This window comes from Parambassis ranga, chromosome 20 (assembly GCF_900634625.1).
Source record: "Parambassis ranga chromosome 20, fParRan2.1, whole genome shotgun sequence".
In the NCBI taxonomy this organism is placed as follows: Eukaryota; Metazoa; Chordata; class Actinopteri; family Ambassidae; genus Parambassis; species Parambassis ranga.
This window is the reverse complement of record NC_041040.1, coordinates 18,585,514-18,608,048: the sequence shown is the minus strand read 5'-3', so window position 1 is coordinate 18,608,048 and position 22,535 is coordinate 18,585,514. Positions and strand designations below refer to the sequence as shown.

Sequence of the window (22,535 nt, the reverse complement as noted above, 5' to 3'; positions counted from 1 at the left end):
GCAAAAAGACACCACGATCAGAACAGGTCACATTTAATGCCCTGGGCTTTATTGTCTTATTTTAGTGAGAGTTCTGTCACATTTTTTGATTCTTTTCAGCCTCCAGGTGGGACAAGTAAACCTCAAGGATATATCCTGCCATTGGACTGGGCATTCAGATTGTGACAAAGACACGAAGCATTACTAAGTAACGCTGCCTTTGTGCCTAACTCTTCACAGAAGAGAGTACAGTTATTCCCCAAAGGAAGGCACCCAATACTTGTGGTTTGTTTTTTTTTTTGGCCTTGCAGCCGTCTGGAGATTTCTTTTTTCAAAGAAAAACAAAACAAAAAAACGTAAAAAGGAAGAGGAAGAGAGGAGAAACCCATTTAGTTTTCTCGCCATTTCCCCTGATTAGCATCTTTTTTTGTTATTAAAAACTGGAATGATGAAACACATACAGCGATACCTGCCCATTCACCTCCCTTATCACTGTGCAACAAGTAACAAATGAACAAAAGAATGAAGTCTTTCAACAAACAAAAAGCTTACAGTTTACCACAAGAGAAAAATCATACAAAAATAATAACTGATGTTTTTTGTTTTTGTTTGTTTTTTTATACAAAAAAGTCTGTTGGATAAAACAAATATAAAAGAGGTGTCCACTTGCATGAAAATGAAGGACGACCCCTTCGGAAAACAAATACAAAAGCAGCATTGATATTTTATCAAAACCATGAACAGAAACATCACAAAAAATATAGTGCTTAAATCAGAAGCGACAAGACGCTTCTGAGAAGAGACTTCATCCCTGTTTTGTTACTTGTGTTTGGGACATTAACAGAAGCTCCCTAAGAACACAGGAGCCTCCAGAGTCGCCTGCCAACCCTCCTACTCCTCTTCCTCCTCCTCTTCATCGTGGGTCCTGCATGTTACCACTGATTTTCACATGATTCCATTGAGGAGAAGAAGAAGTAGAAGCACAGGGACCCAAAAACACACAGGGGGGGAGGGGGGGGACCTGCGTTGTGTTCACAATATACAAAAATACCCAGGAGTCCATAGCTACCTAACATTTACTACAGCACAGGAACCAACGAAGGTACAGTGTACAAATAAAAACAAACCAAACCAAAACCAAAGAAAGAAACAAAACCTGTAAACACAGCACAATAAATAGATAAAAACAGCAGGCTCCGCACCATGCACATGATGTGATAAAACTCCTCTCTATACAACTCCCACATCTCTCACTCTCGCCACACCTTACTTGGCATTACTTTTTTTTCCTTTAAGTTTGACTCCCAAGTGCAAAACATCACAAATGGACAGTTCTGTATTCAAGTAATATATACAAGGGGGATATTACAAATATGTAGTTACTGTACAGATACTAATTTGCCCATAATTATAATTTACAGGTGTCAATAATTTTACTTTTAACAGTAACAAAAAAGAAACAACAAAAAAAAACAGGTTTAAAAAGTATGAGAGATGAGAATTGCAAGCGAGCGGCCCGACCTCTCGTCTGCTGCCAGAGTCCTGCTGTCCCTTTTTGCATTCCCGATGCTACGATGCACAGCACCTACAGAGCGGACTCCTCACTGCACCACTACTACGTCACCTCCATGGCCACTGTGTTGTCTGCTATACTGTTTAGTGCTGGCTTGTCTTCGTCGTGGTTTTCCCTGTGGAGGACAGGAAAGACGGTGGACTCGTCATTTCAGCTCAGGGTTTCCAGCCAGGTTCATTTGAGGACTTCAAGCAGGTTTTGTTTTTATTATTGTTACATTAACACGATGGCTGTACTGTTGCTGATTTACTAACAGTTTAGATGTGGCAGCAACAATGCACTTAAAGTATGTTTTCTCTTCTGTCTGGAGCTCAGAGGAATCAAAGCTTTGGTTACAGTAGAAAATAATTAAAACCTCTGGCTAAACGTATGTATTCAGCATCAGGTAAGTGTCAAGTCATACGAGATGTTGCGGCAGAGATCCAAAGGTCTTACCTGGAGCCCATGTCCATGGATGACGCTCCGGAGACTTTGGGCATCTGCAGGTTGGTGGTGGCGGACAGCTTTAAGGCAGATGGTGGCACGTTGCCGAGGGTCCGTGGGATGTGGCGTCCAGCCAGGGTGGCAGCCGACGGCACGTTCAGACAGATGTTGTTCCCAATGAGGACCTGAGTGGTGGTGGGGGTGGAACTGGCTGCGCTGCATCCCCGGAGTCCCAGCGCTGCAGCTGCGTGAGCGACAGGTGTGGAGTTGATGGTGGTGGGGACGGCATTGGCGGGTAGAGTGGTGGCCGAGTTGGAGGAGGGCGGGAGGAGGGCCGGGGCGGCGGCGGTGGTAGTGTGCAGTGACTGGTTGGTCTGGAGGTGCAGACCTTTGAAAACACCTGGCGAACACACAGAGGATTATGAATGCACCGAAAGCATGAATCTAAAAGCTGTTTTGTTTGGCTGTGGGTGTGCAATAAAAAAACAATTTGGATAAAAGATGCACCTGTGCAATCTAATGCAATCTGATCCAACAGTGCTGCAATAAATCCACCTCGGTGGAGCCTGTAATCTTAAGTTTGGTGACACCGAGAGAGTTGTTGATGCAACACTGTGGTAACTGACACTGTTGTTCTTTAAGACCTGAGGGTTCATCCCAACCCCCATTTCATGTGTGATGCCAGTTTGAGTGGGGAGGTCTACTGACAAAATGTTGGTTATGCATGTACCTTTTGAATCATCTGCTTCCCCCTTATTTATTATTATATTATTACATGACTTATATCTGGCTTGTGTGTGCTAGCCCTACAGGGACTGTTCAAAACTATTATATTTCTCCAAATCCTTTCATTCCCCCAGTTATCTGGATTTTGACCTTTCTTGATGGTATTTAAAAACATGACCCATGGTTCTATTAGAAAACCAAACCAAACATAAGCTTAAAATATTTATGACAAAACCTTACCTGCACCTGCCAGCACCCCGTTGACTCCACTTGCCAGCACTAGTTCCTCTTTGGACTTGAAAGCCAGCAGCTGGTCCGTTGTGACGAGGGCCGAAGCAGCGAACTGGGCGCTGGCCTGGTCCAGCGTCTTTGACACAAGCGCCTGTACAGACAGAGAGAGAGAGAACGTGGGTGCGTGCCAAAGACCTGACCGCTTTGTTACAATGTATGAAAGTGCTAAAAGGCCTGAGCTCAGCACTTCTGCTGCCAAACAGGAAGTGAGCCAGAGGCATTAATGCATTAATGGGAATGGGGGATACGTCCCATTTCCTCTGTATGGATGACCTTCAGCTGCAAGTAAGAACTTTTCACCAAGCTCCCATTTACTTATGTTTGGACAGACATTTGTCACATATTATACATGCACAAGTGTAGAAGAGGCTGTGAACGTCCATCCACACTCACCTGTGTGTTGGTCGGTGTTGCATGGTTGTTGGCTTGTTGTTGCTGCTGGCTCTGCTCCAGCAGCTGTTTCTGCATGAGGGCCAGCTGCTCCTGGTGCTGCTGGTACTGTTCAGCTGTGAACACTGCAGACAGAACCAGATGCATCGATCGAATTAAAAACCAGGATTTAGGTTGACGTGTAAGGAATCAATGACGCAGATTACAGATGAATGTGAAATCATTCAATGGGCACAACCGTATTTCCTATTTCACAAGCCACAGAAACAGTCTTCTTCATTATACACTGTAGCATATCTGAGGTAGAGTTGTGCACTCTACCTCAGATATGCTACAGTGTGTATTTGAGAAACACAAAAACTATGGTATAGACTGGGGTATACATACTCAACAATTTTATAGTCACAAATAAACTGTTCGGAAAGGTTGAGTGCAGCTGCTGCTTTTGTGAAACTGAAATATCTGAAAGCAAATAGATACTGAAGGCCATTCCATCATCAGACCATTCAAAATCTACCTATTACAGCAGCCACAGGCCTTATTGATCATTTTATTCATGGATTTTCTCTGTTCAAGGACAAAACTATGTCTTATCTGCATCTCTACAGCCTCTATGACTGGCCCACTCTTTCACTTTGAAGCCATGTTATATTAGCAGCCAATAATTGATAATAAATCTAAGTGCCAACATCATGCCAATAACTGACATGCATTTCCCTCCCTTCATATCACACAGAAATCTCGCTGTAATGTCACCATCAGAAACCCCCTTTTTATGCTGCCTTCTTGGTCACAGCAACCACTGTAATGAGAACAAGGAGTGTGCAGTTGTGCATCTCGTGGTGTTTTCAACTGCATTGCCATTCAAACTGTGGCCAATTTGGAGCAGTGACGTCCACTGCTGCTCAGAGGTGCAACATTTAAAGTAAGTCACCTTAGTTCAGAGAAGACGCTTGTTTCAAATCCAACACCACTTGCTCAGCACAGACTTGAGTTAAAAAAATAAACAAAGCAATATGGAAAGCCCATCGACGACTGATGTTTTTGGCAGTGTGATAACAGACACATGCCAGCACATAAATACAACGGCTGTGTAATTTTGACAAGTTGGAAAAAGCATGACAGTGTAGCTATGTAGCAATAGTAAAATGATCTAACAAACACACAGTTAAAGACTGACAGCCAGAATTCACCTGCTCTGACAAGACTAATGGGGAAAAGTGCTCTGTGAAACTGACCAAAACAAATAAATTGCCCACACATGGCTGCAAAGCTGTGGGCATACACATACAACAAATTACAGATATTTTCGCCCTCATTCACCCTTAAATATGGAAAGAACCCTCAAGGTGGCAACTACTTATTATGTCTCCAAATGACAGCATGGAATAGATATTAACGAAATACAGATAAAGACCCCTTTTTAGTGATGTAATGAAAGTTGCTATAAAGCAATTTGCATACAGCTTGACTTTGGAGGTTAGTCATTTTTAACACAATACATTCTCTAAATTGCACATGGAGGATAAAAATGGTATGAGTGGTTTTATGTATGTGTATGTCCACAGGGTGAGCAGTTTAAAGCTCAGTCGGAAGCAGGACTGGTATCACTTTGATACATAAGATGCGTTTGTGACACTTATGCCCAATAACTTCAATTTCCAAGTAAAGTTGCTTGAGTACTGATGGGACGGGACAGTTTGAGATAAACTCACTCCTTGGCATTCTATCATCAGCTTAGTATGCTAGAGTGGTCCAGTTTCTCACCCTGTTCACCTCTTTCCAGCAGAAATCTATTCGCACAAGACCATTTCTAATTGATGTCCTCAAGCGAAGACACATAAAAGCATAAAGTCCAAGTGCAGACAGGCAGCAGAGCAATCTACCTTTTAAGGTGCCTCATCAAAAGTGTTAGAGCCATGTCTTAACCACACAACACAGATGGTTTGTTTTTTACGTGTAATACAAACCAACAGCACCCAATATCACAGAGACACTTTCAATTACATTGCCCTGCATGCAAACCAGACCACAAATTATCCAATTCTATGAAGAGTCTGACGGACATAACCAAAGACCAATTCAAAAATCTAGCATTAACATACTTAATCTAAGACCAAAGTAAGAGTCTCCTAAAAACTGGATGTTCACATCTAATTAATGCAAAAGAAGCTAACAGCGAACTAATGTTTAGAGTGAACACAGCTCCATCTTTAATTAGAGCAGCACAACCAAGCATTCTAAATGAGTAACCATCTAAAGTGACACATCTTCTATGCATTATGTTATCTTAGAAAGAAATATATTTTTCAACAAAGCAACAAAATGCGCTCCAGAGACGCATAGAAAACACTCAGCAGCAATGTGGCAAAGGGAACAGCTGACTCACCATTGGCAGGAGGTGGTGCCGGGCCAGAACGGTTCTGGGAGCTGGCTCCTCCAGACAAGGTTCGGGTTAGTCCTGACACTGTCCTGCTAAAATCCCTAAATCCTCTGCGAGACAAGTCTCCTCCACCCAGAGGGTGATGGGATAGCGTCCGTGGTCTGAAGTGCCTCCAGCGGCAAGCTTTAATGTTCAAAAGAATCTGGCAGAGGTCCATAGGTGTAGATGACGACAGGGGCGATGCAGGGAGGTGGGAGGAGCTGGTTGGGTCCGAGGTATTGGTTTCTGAGGTACTGGCGTTGGAGTTGCGGAGTGGAGAGCTTGGAAGTTGCGAGGAGAGTGGTTCAGGCTCTGGGTCAGAGTCCAGGCTCTGGCAGATGCTGTCTAGATCAGTGTGTGCTCTGTCCAACAAGATCCTGCAACAAAACCAGACATCAGGATAAATCACTCAACATGCTGTAGCCATTAACAGTCCATTACAACATCAACATCCTTTGTTTACAGCACGGCGCTGCAGTTAGTGCAGCTATTACTCGCATACCATTCGCATAATTACAACATCCACTGGGCCAGTACCAAATATAGCTGGGAAATGCAAAAAAAACCATGAAGATGGATGAACACTTATGTAACAACACAAGCAGAATGTACACCCTCATGAGCCTTGCTTGTTATAATGCAGTTTGGTTTAGCCTGAGGCTGGAGTCAGATGAAAAGCCATGTTGTAACCTAAATCAAAAGTTCACAGCGGCATGTGTAGCTGCTAAAATATTGAACAAATGTCAGGAAATCATAGCACAATATTTGTGCATGTCTGAACAAATTTTACATAAAACCTCTTCACTGTGGAATAATAAAAACAGCACTACCCGAACGGTCTTGTGTAACTTCACCATCACAAGCACATATTACACTGCAGAAGACATTTTTATTCTCTTAGAGCAACCCTTAATCACTTTGAGGCAGTTGATAAGGTCGCTGCAGACAGACACAAAACACTGCTTATCTCATGTGTGCCTGTGAAACAGATACCATGTGACCCTCACAGCACTCTGCTCCGGAGAGGCCGCTGGCGTGCTTCATTCAATCGTCTGTGTAATTACAGAGGAGATATCAGACAAAGCTGCAGGACACATTGCTGCTGAAAAACTTCTGATTTGTCTACAGACCGCAGAGGCAGGTGAATCCCAAAGCAGGATTGTCACATTCATTCTACCAGCCAGCTCGATATTTATAATAGAGCGCGCCTGCCAAGCGGCTGCTGGTAACCTGCCAGAGAGCTGGTATGGTAAACAACCTCCGCAGCTACAGCCAACACTTGGCTCAATTTCTCCGGCTCAGTTTGGAAGCTGGCAGCATTCCTACACACATTTTCACTGAATTTGTAAGATTTTTGGTAAATTATGAGCGCAACACTGTCTGGGAAATATGTGTGCTTCATGCCATGAATGACAGGGGATGCGATCCCACCAGTGGGTTGAAATGCATGCTTTCCAAACAAAAGCATTTTAACCAGCAGAATCATTTTGTAACGGTTTAACACAACCAAATCATCACTGATATTAATAGTAATTTTACCTTTATCAATTCAAATTTAGCCAAAAACATATAAACTGTCTGCTCGCAGACTTGTTCATGCTGAACGAGAACAATGAGCTCTCTATAAAAGCCGTGAAAAACAATCCACATCCTTTTTGTCTTAAGTCAGAGCATAAGAATCCAAATGTCACATGTCACCAAACAGCCATACTTAACTCACCTGCCGCCTCTGCCCACGCGTCGCCGCGCCAAACCTATGCATCGCCGCGGCATGTTCAGTGAGGTCAGACAGTAGCGGAAGCGTGGGTTGCCGAGGCCGCCTTCTGCTGGGCTCACCCACGGCCAGCTGCAGCTCTCCTCTGGACGAGACTGTGAAAAGCAAAAACATCCAATATTACAGCCGGGCAAATAAAGAGGTGGGTGAGTGCATCATTGCGTTGTTCTGCCCGGCAGTGTGTGGACGACTTAACAGGCGACTAGCCAGCCTGCTGTTAGTGCTATAAATAGAAGCACAGGAGTCACAGGAGGCTACTCACAGCGTAGTACTGACAGCCGGCCTTCCTCCTGAACGCATAGCAGCCATCTGGGTCATTCTCCTCTTCTGCCTCTGAGGAACCTGAATGGATCTACACAATACAACAAAACAAGTAAATAAAGTGCTAGGGACTTCAGATCATGAGTGGTAACAGAACGAAATATCGTGTCACCTGTGAGAATGGCTCATCATCTGAGCTGGGGAAATCATACTGGTTGAGGTCCTTGGGATTGAACACAGAGGGCCCTGAATGCTGAGGTGCTGACAGAGGAGGAATTTTGGGTTTCTTTTCGTATTTCCTTTTGGTTCGAACTACCTCCGTCTTCTCAGGCTTTTTAAATAAGGGAAAAAAGATGGAAATGATTACATGTTTATAAGCAGCCTGTGTAATCAAAAGGACATTTCTCTATGCAAAACAAGACTGTTGGCTGTAATTGAGTGTTGGTGGTCTATGCACAGACGCTAAGAGCGTTTGTAGAAACAACAGTGAGTAAAAAGACTCATTGATATGCAGATGGAAGCACGTGCCAGATGCTGCTGTCTAGCCAGATGGCCGTCTCTCCTGCAGCACCCCCTCCCTCTTTGCCTAAACCACCCAGTGCCCCCCAACTTCTTCAACTCTACTAGGATTAGTCGGATTCTATTCAGTCCCTACACAGAGCAAACAGAGGGGCAGACTCTACAGTGAAGAACTGCTGTGTCAAATCAATGGAAGAGATAAGGGGGGAGGAGGAGGGCAGAGGGGTAAGGCAAAAATGATCATGTGTAAACAAAAGAAAAGTCAACCAGCTGGTAGAGAAGGGAAAGGGAGGATGAGTGTTGTTGGACACTGGATCTAACAACGTTATGAGAAGTGCTGCAATATCTCTGAACATTGTAAAGTGTGTGTATATAAAATAATATTTATTTTCCCCCAGTAAAAAGTCAGTAATCTGCTGTAGTAAACCAGTGATTTTCAATAACTTATATGTAGGTGTAATCCAAAGTGATTGACCCGCTCAGTGTTCACTGTGAGATGCAGTACACTGCGTTCAATAGCCACCATTGATGTGTGTGAATTGACTGAAGCGGTGGACAAGCGCTAAGTCAATAACAATTCTCTGTGTCAACACCCACACTCGTTTAGAACTAGGAGGAAGAATCATCTCTTATACAGTGCCTGGCGGTTCTATGATGAGGAGGCAGACGGTGCCTTGTAAAAGGTGAAGGGGCTTACTTTCTTGTAATCCTTCATGTCCAAGTGGTCCTGGTGTCTGTACTGGTTGCTGCTGGACAGGGGAATAATGGGAATGGTGTAGACGGGCTTCACCAGGGCCCGCTGTGCCAGTGCCTCTGCCATTACCTCACTGCCAAAGTCTGGCAATGCATTCCTGATGAGCATGGACAGAAAGGTAGAAGGTGTTTACCAAATGAGGCGTAACAGATAAAAGAGGGAGGTATTCCAACTTTCTGACCATGTGTCAATGAATACATGAATATTTACATGATTCACTCCTGACACATTTTGGTGAATATTTGGCTGATTTGTAGGCTTCCTGCCAGCAAAAATACAAACAATTAAATATCATCGCCATATTGAACTTTTACCCTACTCTTGAAAACAGCAGTGAGAACCGGGACATGTGCACATTGATTTTTAGTACATTTTTGAAAAACCATGAATCGAACATTAGCTTACTTTTTTGGCATGTTTAGAGTTTGCATCAACTTCTAGCCCCTACTGTGGTGTTTCCATAAAGATGTGAAAGTAAATACCATCTAGAAACTGCTTGGGTCTGAGGTTGTTAAGGGCAAAGCAAACCTTACAGCTTGATCTCCAGAAAATCACATATAAAACATATGTAACTGTACATTCAGTGCGGCCAGTAACACTAAACACCACACAGTCATAGCTAACAACAGTATTTCAGTGCACAGAAAGCGCAGGACACCATACAGTACACCTGGGCCACACCAGCATATTATCATAAAGTAGCCCCACAGAGGCCATCTACTGAACAGAGTGGTGCAGTCTAGAGTATAGACTCGCTGTGATGCGCAGGCAGAAAACCAGGCCTGGGATAACAAGAGGAAATTGAAATGTCACTACAAATCAAAAGCACTTCAAGGAGAAGGGTCCAATTTAAGCTCACATTGACAGCTACTTTCAGAGGAAATTCATTCCACTCGGATGTCATGTTTAGATGGATCGCAAAAAGGCTCCACTGGGGATAAAAGGAACAATTCAAAGTGGAGCTCAGGAGAGGAAAAAAAAGATAATATATATACACACAAACATACTTTATAGTGCAAACACATACTGACAAGGAGAGTGGAGAAAATAAGTGTGCAGTAAGAAGTCAATAAGCAAATATGCACCTGACACTTTTGAATAAAGAAGGTGAGCATTAAATTTGATACAAAACATATTGAAAACATGAGGCTGACTTCGATGCTGCCTGTCAAGCCTTTCTATGCTTTGGGCAAGTCACTGCGAGCAGCAAAAGTCTGACACAGCTACTATCTCAGCTCGAACACAGTCCCACAACAACATGACAAAGGCACAGCTGTTTCTTCCTCAGAGATGACGGACCAGGGACAGACAAACACACTTACCTCTTCTCTACAATTTCCAGTGTGAGGTGCAGCAGTTCCCTCTTGCTCTTCTCCCTCCTCTTGATCATCTCCAGAATGGTAACAGCTCGGCTAAGGTCCCTGCGCAGCTTCAGCATCTTCTCATACGATGCCTCGTCATTCTTTCGATTCTGATAGTGGAACAGATTAAATTAGATGAACCATAGGTGCTTCTATTGAAATCTGGCTGCTAAAACTTGGGATGACAACACAGCTTGAAATAAGAACTACTTATCTGAATCATCTTCTATATATTCAGTGTGATGCTGACAACGCTAACAGACCTCACTTAGAACATGAGTTTGTTTACAGAGTGTACAGTTGCATTTAGGTCTTACCTTCCTGGTCTGCATCTTCTCTGTCCGTCGGCGGAAGGCCACGTAAGGGTCGCCAGTGCTCGAGCCATCTCTCTTCTCCTGCTTGACAAGAGAGAGGAGGCAGCCAGCCTTGCAGATTTTCCTCTTGCGGCTCCAGTAGTCAAACACCTCCTTGATCAACTCATCGTCCTCTTTCAGTAACAGTTTGGCTTCCTGGAGACTGACATTCTGCCGAGCAACACATGTCAGACACAGTTAGTGAACAGGGCAGACGGCGGGGGCTTTTTTAAACAGGTTGCAGGAACACATGGCAGTCCTGTTTTCTTCAGTCATGTAAAGTCCAACAGCTGTCTGACTGTATGTATTCAGTGTAAAATAAAGGCAGAGTCCACACAAACCAGTGCACTGACAAATACCTGCTGCCCGCTGCCTTTCTCCAGCCGGTCTATCATTTCTTCAAACTGCAGGGCGGTGATTTCCATTTTCTTTTTCAGCTTATTCACAAATGTGTCATCCTCGTAATCTAGGTCATAGTCTGGCTGCTCTGTATCCAAACTGAAAGCTGTGACATAAAGAAACATCGATTATCGGAGAAATGGACACAAAACAGTTTCAAAGACATCACTGGGATCAGTGCTGCCTGAACTAAACAAAGCATCACTTTTGACAACAGTAACAGAGCTGACAGTGCATCAACACCAACACATGACACATTAACAAAAACCTTACGATGAAAAAAATGCTATTAAAAGGGTCTATTTGTCCTGCATTTTATGTAACCCATCAGCTACTGGCAATAAATTGTCAAAGCCTTGGCACAGCACTGAGTGCTGTTTTTAGTCCCTCAGAAGCAGTGCTTCAGGACAAACCGTAGTTTCTGTGCTGTGAAGCTCATAAATACTACCTGAGGCCAATGATTTTTTCCCCCTCGGTCTACCAGTCAGACCAGAATTTCCAGCCATAGCCTCTAAAAACACAGTAGTAGTAGCTAAATGGTTAAGTGACAGCCTGTTATGGTGCACCATCAGAGCCTACATATTATCTATACATCAACCTGAGGCGTTTGGAAAAGTATGCAGTCTTTCTTCTCAGGGGCCCACATTTAAACTGTTATATAACTGATGAACAGACCCACCAAATTACAATGAAATAGCTGCGACTGTGCAGTCACAGGTCAGTGTCTCTCTAATTCAAACATGTAATCCCTGACATTCTGATGAGAAATACTGCAGTGTGTTTCTGTAACACAAGTCACGTAACAGATTTAAAAACATAGTGGCACTTCCTTCTAAACATTTAGTCTAATTAGTAGCCTTCAAACCAAAAACTGAAGCATACAATTCCCCCCAATCAAGCAGGATAAAGCCCTATCTATCTATCCTAACTATCCGGCGCATCCACAAGGCAACAACATCACAACCACTACTCACAGACCACTAACACAGCTAAGAAGATAATCCAGTTGCAAGCATCCTGCTACTCACGCTGTATGTGAATAAGCTGCTTTGGCATTTTGAACTCCCCGGGGTAGAGGGACTCGTAGTGCGTGATGTTGCACTCTGCCTCGGGGACGGGGATAACCATGTTCTCCCGCTTCTCGCCATAGACCTGCTGCGCTGAGATGGCTCGCTGGAGATGGTGCTCCTGGTACAGAGAGAAGAAACAGCTGTTAAAAAGAGACACTATAATTTAAGGACCTCAAGTTTAGTTTTTGCACTTTTCACGGAGTAAGTCTTTCTCAGAGAGGATTAATAACCATGCATGTAAAAAGTATTCAATGTTTCCATGACAGTCATTTAAACAGTATGTAGTGCAAGACCTTACCCAAATATTCAACTATTAACTTTTTTGATAGCCTTCAATTTTCATTTTTTGAGTTCCAAATATTTCTTTATCTAGTACCATCTAGATTCCTACTATAAAAGGTGAAATTGATGCTGGATGCATCATCACAGTAGAACAGACATTGTTGTGTGTAGTTACTATTATAACCAGAAACTACTAAAGTTAGGAGAGAATGAAGAAACCTCCTCCCCTCCTGTGGACTCGCAGCCTGCAGCTAACACAAGCAGGAGGGCTGCTGTCCGTCTGTGGAGAATTTAAATAATTAACCAAGTTTTAATGTAACAAGCTAAGCTAACAGACGCAGAGACCTTTCATGTTACCTTGTGGTGATCATAAGAAGAAAATATTCCATTTCTGAAGCTTGTTGAGCAGCAGCACACAAGTAACACTTGATATTAAAAACAGTTCCTTTTGTTGGGGGGGGTCATCAACCTGCTGTTTCACACAGGCTTCAGCACATTTACAGAAACATTATCTGGAGTCCTCACTGGACTACGAATGCAGAGAAAATTCTGAATTAGCAGTAAGTGCAAACCAAGATGACTGGATGTGTGCTACAGTCCCACATCCAAAATCCTTGTAAATAACTTTAGTTGATTAAAGCATTTCTTAAACAGCGTGTCTAAGCAGACACAACATACTATTTATCATGGCACACAACGTTAGACCTATATATAGTACACCGACACAGAAATGATGCAGCTCAGAAAAATGAGTCATCAGTGGAAGAACAGTGTGGGCAGCATTGTAATGTAATGTCAATGAGTGTGAGCTTTACAGGCAGTACGGGACAGCACAGGTAGTTCTGCATTCATTCACAGTAGCCCGACTCATTTTTAATTTACTGTGCTAAAAGTTTACACAAATGGCTGTCACACAATCTGAGCCAATACATCGTATTTTCAAACACTTGCCTCCAACAGAAAAATCTGGCACTTAAACTAACTTGGCAGCACAAACAAGGATGTGGGCAAATGAGTCAGACAGTTTGACTCCTGAACTCTGCAAGCACGGACTGTTTTTAAACAAGTGATCCCACACAGGAATGTGAATATTTCTTCCATAACAGTTTAAAATGCTTGAAGGACATCTGACTGATGAACATTGTTACTACAGAATGACTGACTTCAAACACTGCAGCTTATTACTTATGTATGCTCACTCTGTAGTACACAATATCTGTAGGCCTGTTTTCGCTGGTTGATGCAACAGATGGCCAATCCAGTCCAACCAACTTGAAACCCCATCTTGCTCTAACAAGTATTTTAACAGGGCTCCTACACATTTAGACACTTTTGTTCACAACCACAGTTGGTTGGATTTTGAAATATAGGTCAGTGTTTAAAGGATGCCAACTGTGGTAGGCAAGTGTGACCAGTTAAATTTTCCATTACCTGAAAGCTATTCAACTGTATATTCTTACACACACACACTGACACAGTTCCGTGGGAGTCTGAAGTGATTAGGGCCTTAAGTACAATCCAAAGCCATGAGGCGCTCTGCATGGAGTAACAGGAGAACCATATCAGAGTTGTGAGCTGGCATGAAAGGACTCAGCATGTGCCCAGAGCTGAACCATCTGCACCGGTAAGCTCATCAAGAACAGCGCTGTTTACTTTCTCCAGCACACAAAGAAAAAAGCACTGCTTTTCATGTGACCAGAGAGCATTCAGACAACATCCACAGAGTGGAGTCTGACCTGCTACTTTAGTGGTTCTTAACATGGAATGCTAACATACGTCCCACAAATGACAGTATTTTGCCACAAACTTAAGCTAGCACTACCTACAAAGCTAGAAACAGAGTTGGCCTGTTTATACATGCAAAGATCTCATATTTAGAACAAAGTTGTTTCATATTGACAACAAAGCCCTGTATTTCAACACAACTGTTGCAAGGTGCAGACTGTCCAGCCACAAATATTGCATCGCCTTTTTCAACAAACATAACTTCCTGCACTTAGCCAACACCTTCACATCATCATGCACTCTGTGCTTCTCTGTCCACAGAGACATTTGACAGGCTTTACATGTGCAGCTGAAAAATGGTAACATATTATTCCACTGCTCTCCACTGACAAGTGTAGATTGAAAACACAATCTTAGGGATGCCTGGGCAGAAAAAAGATTCCTTCTAAACATCCATTATTGTTATGTAGAGAAGCTGCTTGCTGATGTGACATGACCCCATCAAAACCTATAGAATAGAATAACTTGTCCAATAGTCCAATACAGCCACTAAACCTCTTCTCTACAAACCCCTGCTGCCTGACACCATGTTGAACCCTGTGCCCTATGAGTTAGGAAAGCTGCATAAGGGTGTGCATTAAGAGCCAATTAAAGCTGAACCTGGCCCAGACTTGTCTTTGCAGACTTCTGCAGGGGATATCAGGATGGCAAGTTGCAGAAGGCCGCCCTGAGCCCCCTCTGACCTAAAGATCTCCTGATCTCTCACAGCTGTGATTCTCACAACCCTGGGATTTCCTTCGCTGAGCAACTAGCCCAATGGGATAAAGAGCTTTTGTGAATGGCACATGTGAATGAGTGAAGTAGGTTATTACAAGACGTACTGCTGCAGCTATGCGTTGTCTCTATTTTCCTCAGAAAATAAAATGTGAAAAGGGATGTGAGATAAGGGACAAATTTAAGAGACAACTCTCAAATAACTGACAGCATAGCTCCTAAATGTTCCTGCCTCCAGCTGAAAAAACTAATATCATACATCCAACTCTCTTGTTCTTCCTATTCAACATGTTCTGGGACTGTTCAGACGTCACAGTGGCAGGTCTGCTTTTTGCCATGGCCTCAGATGCAGAATGAGGATAGACAAATGAAAATCTATTTTTTCACAGCACCACTCGTTCCTTCTATTAAATGTTCCCAAGAAAAATAGATGACTCCAATAAAAGTTGCCATGACAACAAAAGTGTGGCGAGGACGTCTCCAACATGGCGGTATGTTCAGCAAACCAAAGCCTTTCAAATCCAGTGACACAAAGAAGGAAACACAGGTGAAAGTGGTACCACCACATCGACGATTCGTCCATTTATCACTAACCACAGAGTAAAGCATGCAACACAATCTCTTCCTGTACTATCATCCCTTTTAAGAATTTCTATCAACAAGGGTATTTAATTGCAAGATGTAGCTTGACTGCTACATTAAGCCAATTCATCTTCAACAATAATGTTTACATGTGGTGGTGTTTATAAGCTGCAGATTCACTTGCTGCTAACGTCAAACATGAAGTGGTTAGTAGTCCTTCCCTTTCAATGCTACGCAGCCAAGACAGCAACTATATATATCAAAAACTTCTGGAAAAGAAACAGGAGTTTAGAGACAGCGCTTATTGCTTCCTTGGGCTGTTCTATGCAAAGATGTTGTTAAACGGTCACAAAAATGAAATTAAATTAAATTACGTCTGAAAAAAGGCGCAAAAATATTCCAATTGAAATTTAACTGTAGACATGCTCATACGAACCAAATATAATACAGCTCTAAAAAAACTTGATGGGTAACACTGAATAAAATGTTCCACTGTTAATTCTTAATATTTCCATCAGCCATGAGTGTTGTTGGAACACAGAGGCGCTCACAAATAAGCCAAAAATGTCCACTGGGTATAAATTCAGTTTCCATCCAGCTAGCTACAACAGTGGATTAATCATGTCCTGTGTATGTGTTCCGTGCCGTCTACACTCACATGTTATGCCCACTCGCGACTTCATTCTCCAGCCAGCATGTGGTCATTTAGTCGAGCCCATTGTTGCTGGACAGGATGTGGGTCAGAGAGCTAAGCCGTGCACAGCCTTGTAGTAAACCTGTCCTCTTTATCTCCTGTCACAGGGTTATGTAACTCTGCTGGGTGTATGTGTACAGTAGGTAGCGGTGGGGGCCAGCAGGAGGGGGCCAGGTTTCTGCTGACACTGCACCCTGTCTGAGCTTTTCCTTGTGTTTGTGTCTGCTGAGGCACCGAGACAGCACCGAAGTGACTGGGAAAATGAAACAGGCAGGGCGGCAGTAAATATCAGCTAATGCACTCAGCATCTGGGCTTTGTTCATAGTCAGAATAATAACTTGCTCTTAACTGATGACAGCTCACAATCCAACTACGCTAACACAACTATACATACACTAAGTGTATGTAAGTATTACAACTTTCCATTCCCAGGATTTGATTTTAGATCAATGTCTATGGAAAGCTTTGAATACTTTGTCCCATGGTTTTACATAATCTGCCTTAAAGATCAATGTAATCATTCCTCTATTAGAGATTTTAATATTAGTGTTACAAACAGGATCAAAGTAGTAAAATAAAAACAATGCCCTCTTCCCAATACATCATCATATAATTCAAGTCACAATACAAACAGAGTGCAGTGAGGATAAAGTATTTAGCCCAATACATGATTTAGCAAATCAATGGGATTTTTCCAGGGGCTTTGTGCCTATTGCAGAAAATATGTTCTGTGGCAAAGAAACGTTTGATATGTTGTTGAGCGAGATAATGTGAACCCCAGTTTTGTCGTTTTCAAAGGTGAAATGTGATCACAAAAAGTAAGCTGACACTACACTTGAAACATGACTTGCTACTTAGCAGTTTACATCATAATTATAACAAGAGAGGTGTTTACGAGTGTATTTTGTGTTAAACTAAACTAAACCAGTTTTTAGTCAAAACTGATTTGAGGCTTGGTCAAAAATATGTTATTAATTCCAGGACAATGTAAGAATGCAGCACTCTTAACTCTTACATCGCTACAGAATGTTAAACAAACCCTGTATGACTGCTGTGAATTCATAGGATTATTGGGCAGCGGTTAAAACTGAGCTGAACTGTTGCAATGAATCAGATGTAGCTTTGTTCATTAGAAGCTATGAACCAGGGAAAAACCATGAAGCTCCCACACAACCCTACCCTCGGCATACCATGCATGTCATAACGCACACTACACTCCTGCAGCTGTGATTAAAGTCAAAGCGAGATCGGCCGGATCTTTCCTCCATCTCTTCCTGCATGCTCCGCCGCTCCGGCAGCCAGTGCACCGCACATGGCGGGGCTGGAGCTGTCAACACGCAGCACCTAGCTGTCAAAGCGGCCGGGGGCGGAGAGGGGGCTCAGTGTCTCCCCCTGGCATCAGCTCACGGAAAGTACACTACGGCCGAGGCCTATCCCCGTTCGCCTTCACCAAAGAGAAAGTCAACAAAATGGTGGAACAGATACAAGTCACGTGACTTCTTTGTGCATTCAGGTGCCGTTTCGCAGGAAATAAATGGACGCAACACGGCTCACGGCTCAAATACTGCAGTCTGCCCACATTATAAGCACACCTGTGGTGGAATGAGCCGCTAACATTCAATATTCGTCGAAATCCGTCGTGTGCACGGACAGAACAGATATGGCGGCCATTTTGCACAAGCTTGCGCAGGCAAGAGTGGCGCCCCGCGCCATGAAAACACGGTCGAAGTGATCTACCCCATGAAACATACCGATTCCTCCTCTTTTTCCATCCCAGTCGGCATCTGCGGCACTGCCCGGTTGATTGAGGCATATTCGTGCAGGTCCGGCAAATCCTCGCAGCGGAAGACGGGCAGGGGCTTACTAGCATCCAGCGCCCGCGCCCGAAACGACAATTTACTCATTTTTATAATAAAAGATGCAGCATAAATCTATTCGGTCTGCTCGGAGAAACAGCAGGTCCGCCTCGAGTTCTCATGGATGGATCTGTGGCGGTCTCTAAGAGTCAGCCGGTCGTGTGAGCGCAGGCTTGTGTCCGTAGCAGCGCGAACAGAGCCGGGCGGGCCCGGGTCTCGGTCGCTCTCTGTCGGTCTCTTGTCTCTGCTAGGCTCCGCTGTTCCACCCCGGTTCAATACGCCATGGCCAACATGGCGGACATTACAAACTCATGCAGCTCCAGCGCTCGCTCCGAGCGGCCCCACCCCCTCGATCACACAAACAGCCATTCCCACGCAGCTTCGCACGCGTGCGCGCTCGCGGAAACCCTTGGGGTACGAGAAGGAGGAGAGGGAGAGACGGGATGCGGGCCGGAGTGGATGCTGATGAAGGGACGTGAACTTCACAGGCTCGGTGTGTTCTCATCCTGCAATATGCCAGACCGACACGGTCCGAACACACCCACTCTCCATGTGAATAAAAACAAACAAAGCATAATCGAACCCGTACTCGAGTCCACGCCAAATACATACATTTACATTGCACATGGTCTACGCGTGTGATGTTCTATAACCTTGAAAGGACATCTTAAACATGTGTAACCGTAAACACGTCTTTCCACTTAGACTTCATTGATTTGCAAATATCGCCACCCTGTGGTTTAAACGAGGCAATTTACATGTCAACATCTCATTCTGTTCTACAGCTGCTGTCATCCTGCTCACTGTCTGAGCACTTGAAGAGGGCACAGCCCAAAACAGATTCTAGTTAAGTTCTGTTAACCTTTGTTAAAATTCAGAGGTGTACAGTTACATATTTTGGACACATTCTGCTAGTTTATTTTCTGGATCACCTTCAAAACTGGAACTTAACAGCTGTTAAAACAGCTTACTTTAAAAAATGGATAGAATTCTGATGTTTAAGGTTATATAACTACAGCAAGACATTTTGAGAAATATTAAACACACTTTGTTATGTTCCCTTTAAATACTTGACAGTTTTTACATTGTGCTGTTATGCCTGTAAAAAATGTGCTGCCACAGGCCATATTTAATTAAAAGTGCAATATTTTGTGGTTTGTGATGAGTGTAGTTTGTAGTCGTCTTGTAGATTACTTGAAATTGTGCTGTCATGGTTACTTAGAAAAAAACTAACTTAACTCACATCTGTCACCAACATCATCATTGTGCAGATGTTTAAAAACACAGCTGTCACAAATTACCATACATAAAACAGCAAGTCAACTAAATGTCCTGTCCATTTTCTATATGTTGGTATTCATGGCTGCATACTTGTGTTAGACACAAAATATTTATATATATTATGTTCCATCGTATCGGATGGAAGCATGTATGTATATACAGTCAGAGTCAACAAAGAAATACAAAGAAATACAACAAGTTCTGGGGATGGATGTTTTCAAACTAAACCCAACAAAAATCTTACAGGAGTCTGTCTATTGCAGCTGTGATGAGCAAAGGTTTATGATACTTACACATTTCATTCGGCATCATAATCTTCACTAGTGAACATCACTCTTATACTTATACTCTGTACTTAACTGCATTTATTGTGACTCGATACCTCTGGCACAAGAATTTCCTTCGGGATTAATAAAGTTTTATCTTATCTTATCTTATCTTATTAATTTTTGAAGCCAAAATGTCAACTGTTAGAGAAGAAAAGCTAATGTTATGTCATAAACAAACCAGAGCATACTCATACAAGTACAACTTCACCACCAGGTCTAAATAAAAACCATCAGTGTGTTATTTACTAATGTATTTTGTGTTGTATAAATAACAACCAGAGACCGAATGTAAGGCATCCAACAAAAAAACACATCGGATCGGATGTGCTCAAATGCTAGCATGTTTCCGGGTTTAAGTCTCACTCCTGCAGCACTCTATATTAGTTGTTAGTGGAGGTATTTTGGCTTGACTCTGTAAAGAGAGCTCTGACTAACTGAAAGAGAATTAATTTGATGATAGGTTGAACATTTTGATCAAAAGTCACATGTGTCTGCAGAGTTTGACACAACATAACACCACACACTGCATCAGTGTGAATACTGCTGAGTCTGAGCATATCTGCCATTTTTAAGATGCACAGGTGGCATCAGTGAGCATTTAAAAGAGTCACCGTGTTAGAATAAAATGTGAATGATAAGAAATGCAAATAACCTGTAAAGGTGACAGATGACTCCCACGGGCATGGTTTAAAGATCCAGATGTAGGAGGCTGACATGATAATCATCATCCATTGGGGAGCAATAAGCTCACATCTGTACACCATGATGGGGACCTGTGAAACAGAGTGTGTCAAACAAGACAGGCTAATATTAAGACACATCATTACAGGAGACAAATGTGTCTCAAAAGACACAATCATACTCGAGTCCCTGAGGTGTGCCATGGCTGGACATTTATAGCCACATTATGTGTCTTTAACAGACATTAATTCCAATCATGAACATAAATATTTTTGTGTAGTAAATTGAATAAACATATGACTAATGTATGCTGTTGGACGGTGGTAAGAGCAAGTTCTGTTGCTACAAAATCACGTAAGAGCAAGGAAGAGTAGAGAGGGTGGACAGAAAGAGGACACGACAGAAAAAGAGAACTAGAGTCTGTGTTAACAAGTTTAAAGGACAATCACGTACCGATGAGAAGTCGATCACCGTCAGAGTTTCACGGATTTATCGTGCGCTTCGATTTAACCCAGCTGTGAGCTTTGAGCAGCGCCACCGAGGCTAGCTGACAGGCTACTAGCTTACGGCTAGCTTAGCCCAGTTATCCTGACCCTGCGCCATTAACCAGCCAGCTAACAGTTAACGGACAAACTGCCAACAGCTTCATATTAAGTCGCAACTGACTTGACGGTAACTGAAATGCACTCTATTTCAATTCCCATAAAGGCAGCACGGAGGGAAACTAGCTTGAGTTCGAGTTGCCAACTTACCTGCTGCTAGCAAAGCCACAGGGGAGGATGGTGATGATGGCAGTTGTCATGCTAGCCCAAATGCTAACGCTGGTTAGCTGCCTTTAGGACGCCTCAGAGGGGGGTTAAGGATTCTCACTTTAAATAATTTTGAAAGTGCGGCTATGTCACAACGAGAGGAGTTGAAGATATGACAAAGACAGCAATATCCGGTCGCTGACGATAAACTTAAAAGAGTTCCTTAAGGTTACTTCGCCAAAAATCCAAACTGACCAGCAAGCCACTTTGCAGACGAATTGTGATTGGATGGTGACTGCCACCAATCACCTGTGGAGAGCTCGGGGAGGATGAGCTCATTGGTCCCCCCGCCCAACCAGGAAAAACAACAATTATTTTAATTATTAAAAATAAAAACAATGAAAATATCTACATTTAAACAAGGCAGGTTTATTTTAGACACAAAAGCCACCGAGAAGATGTTAATGAATGAAAACATTTGGAAGTGTATAGTGTAGTGTTTTTATGATATGATGCAGGATTTGTTGTGTAACCTGTCTCTGAAGGCTGGTCACCACATGAGTCTTGTTGCAGGGCAGGGCTGCCTCCTCTGCTGCTCCAACATCTGCACTGCACATGTTTCTTAATGATCAGAAGAAAGACAATGCTGCATCCTAGTGGAAGCATATGGACTAATTTTCGTGTGCCACCAGCACCATACTGGCTGCTGAAGCTGCATGCACCCCGGCGTGGCTGTGATTAATATTGCTTTGCACAACTCTCCCAGCAAGGTCATCAGCAGACATCTGTAGGCAGCTGAAAAACATCTCATATCCAGTTTAGATTTCTCTGCTCTGGCACCTGTGTAAAAGTATTTGTTTAAGAAAATACAAAAGGAGAAACGAGTCTGTCCTTGGCGTCAAAAATAGCATCTTCTATGACTACGGTGAACTGTAAATGAGCAGGAAGGTGCTTCAGCATTTTCCAAAAGGATGACACTTTCCTCAGGTTTCATCTAGAGGGCAGTGAAGACCCACGTAAAGACTTTCCCTGGAATTACAAAGCATAATGCAGACTGCACCCCTCGCTATCTCTGAGCCTTCTGAGACACAAGTTACACAGATGAGCCAACTGTCGGAGAATATGGGGAATATCTTACATATACCTAACACAATATTAAACTATACATAATTAGCCCATTTTTTAAAAAGGTTTGCATGCATCCCTAACCTTGTGTAAGGGAAGCAGTCGAGCAGTGTGCATGCTGGGACTGTAAACTGCCAGTCCGGGGCTGCATATTGAGATCAA

The 22,535-nt window shown here is 43.1% G+C and overlaps 1 protein-coding gene across 2 annotated transcripts; it reads right to left on the bottom strand.

Annotated features, from left to right (window-relative positions):
- Positions 1 to 27: 27 nt before the first annotated feature.
- On the bottom strand, positions 28 to 21,522 carry LOC114453159 (enhancer of polycomb homolog 1-like). Of its 2 annotated transcripts, XM_028432873.1 has the most exons (15): positions 21,252 to 21,522; positions 20,471 to 20,591; positions 12,254 to 12,413; positions 11,186 to 11,331; positions 10,791 to 10,997; positions 10,435 to 10,583; positions 9,056 to 9,209; positions 8,012 to 8,170; positions 7,841 to 7,930; positions 7,525 to 7,673; positions 5,772 to 6,181; positions 3,386 to 3,507; positions 2,942 to 3,083; positions 1,988 to 2,375; positions 28 to 1,667 (listed from the first exon to the last, which is right to left on the bottom strand). In XM_028432873.1, the coding sequence occupies exons 3-15, from the start codon at positions 12,351 to 12,353 to the stop codon at positions 1,595 to 1,597; spliced, it is 2,289 nt and encodes a 762-aa protein (XP_028288674.1). In that variant the 5' UTR covers positions 12,354 to 12,413; positions 20,471 to 20,591; positions 21,252 to 21,522; the 3' UTR covers positions 28 to 1,594. The 2 variants fall into 2 exon arrangements, with proteins under 2 accessions (XP_028288674.1, XP_028288673.1); XM_028432872.1 differs by lacking the exons at positions 20,471 to 20,591; positions 21,252 to 21,522 and adding an exon at positions 18,104 to 18,557.
- Between the last annotated feature and the right edge of the window lie 1,013 nt (positions 21,523 to 22,535).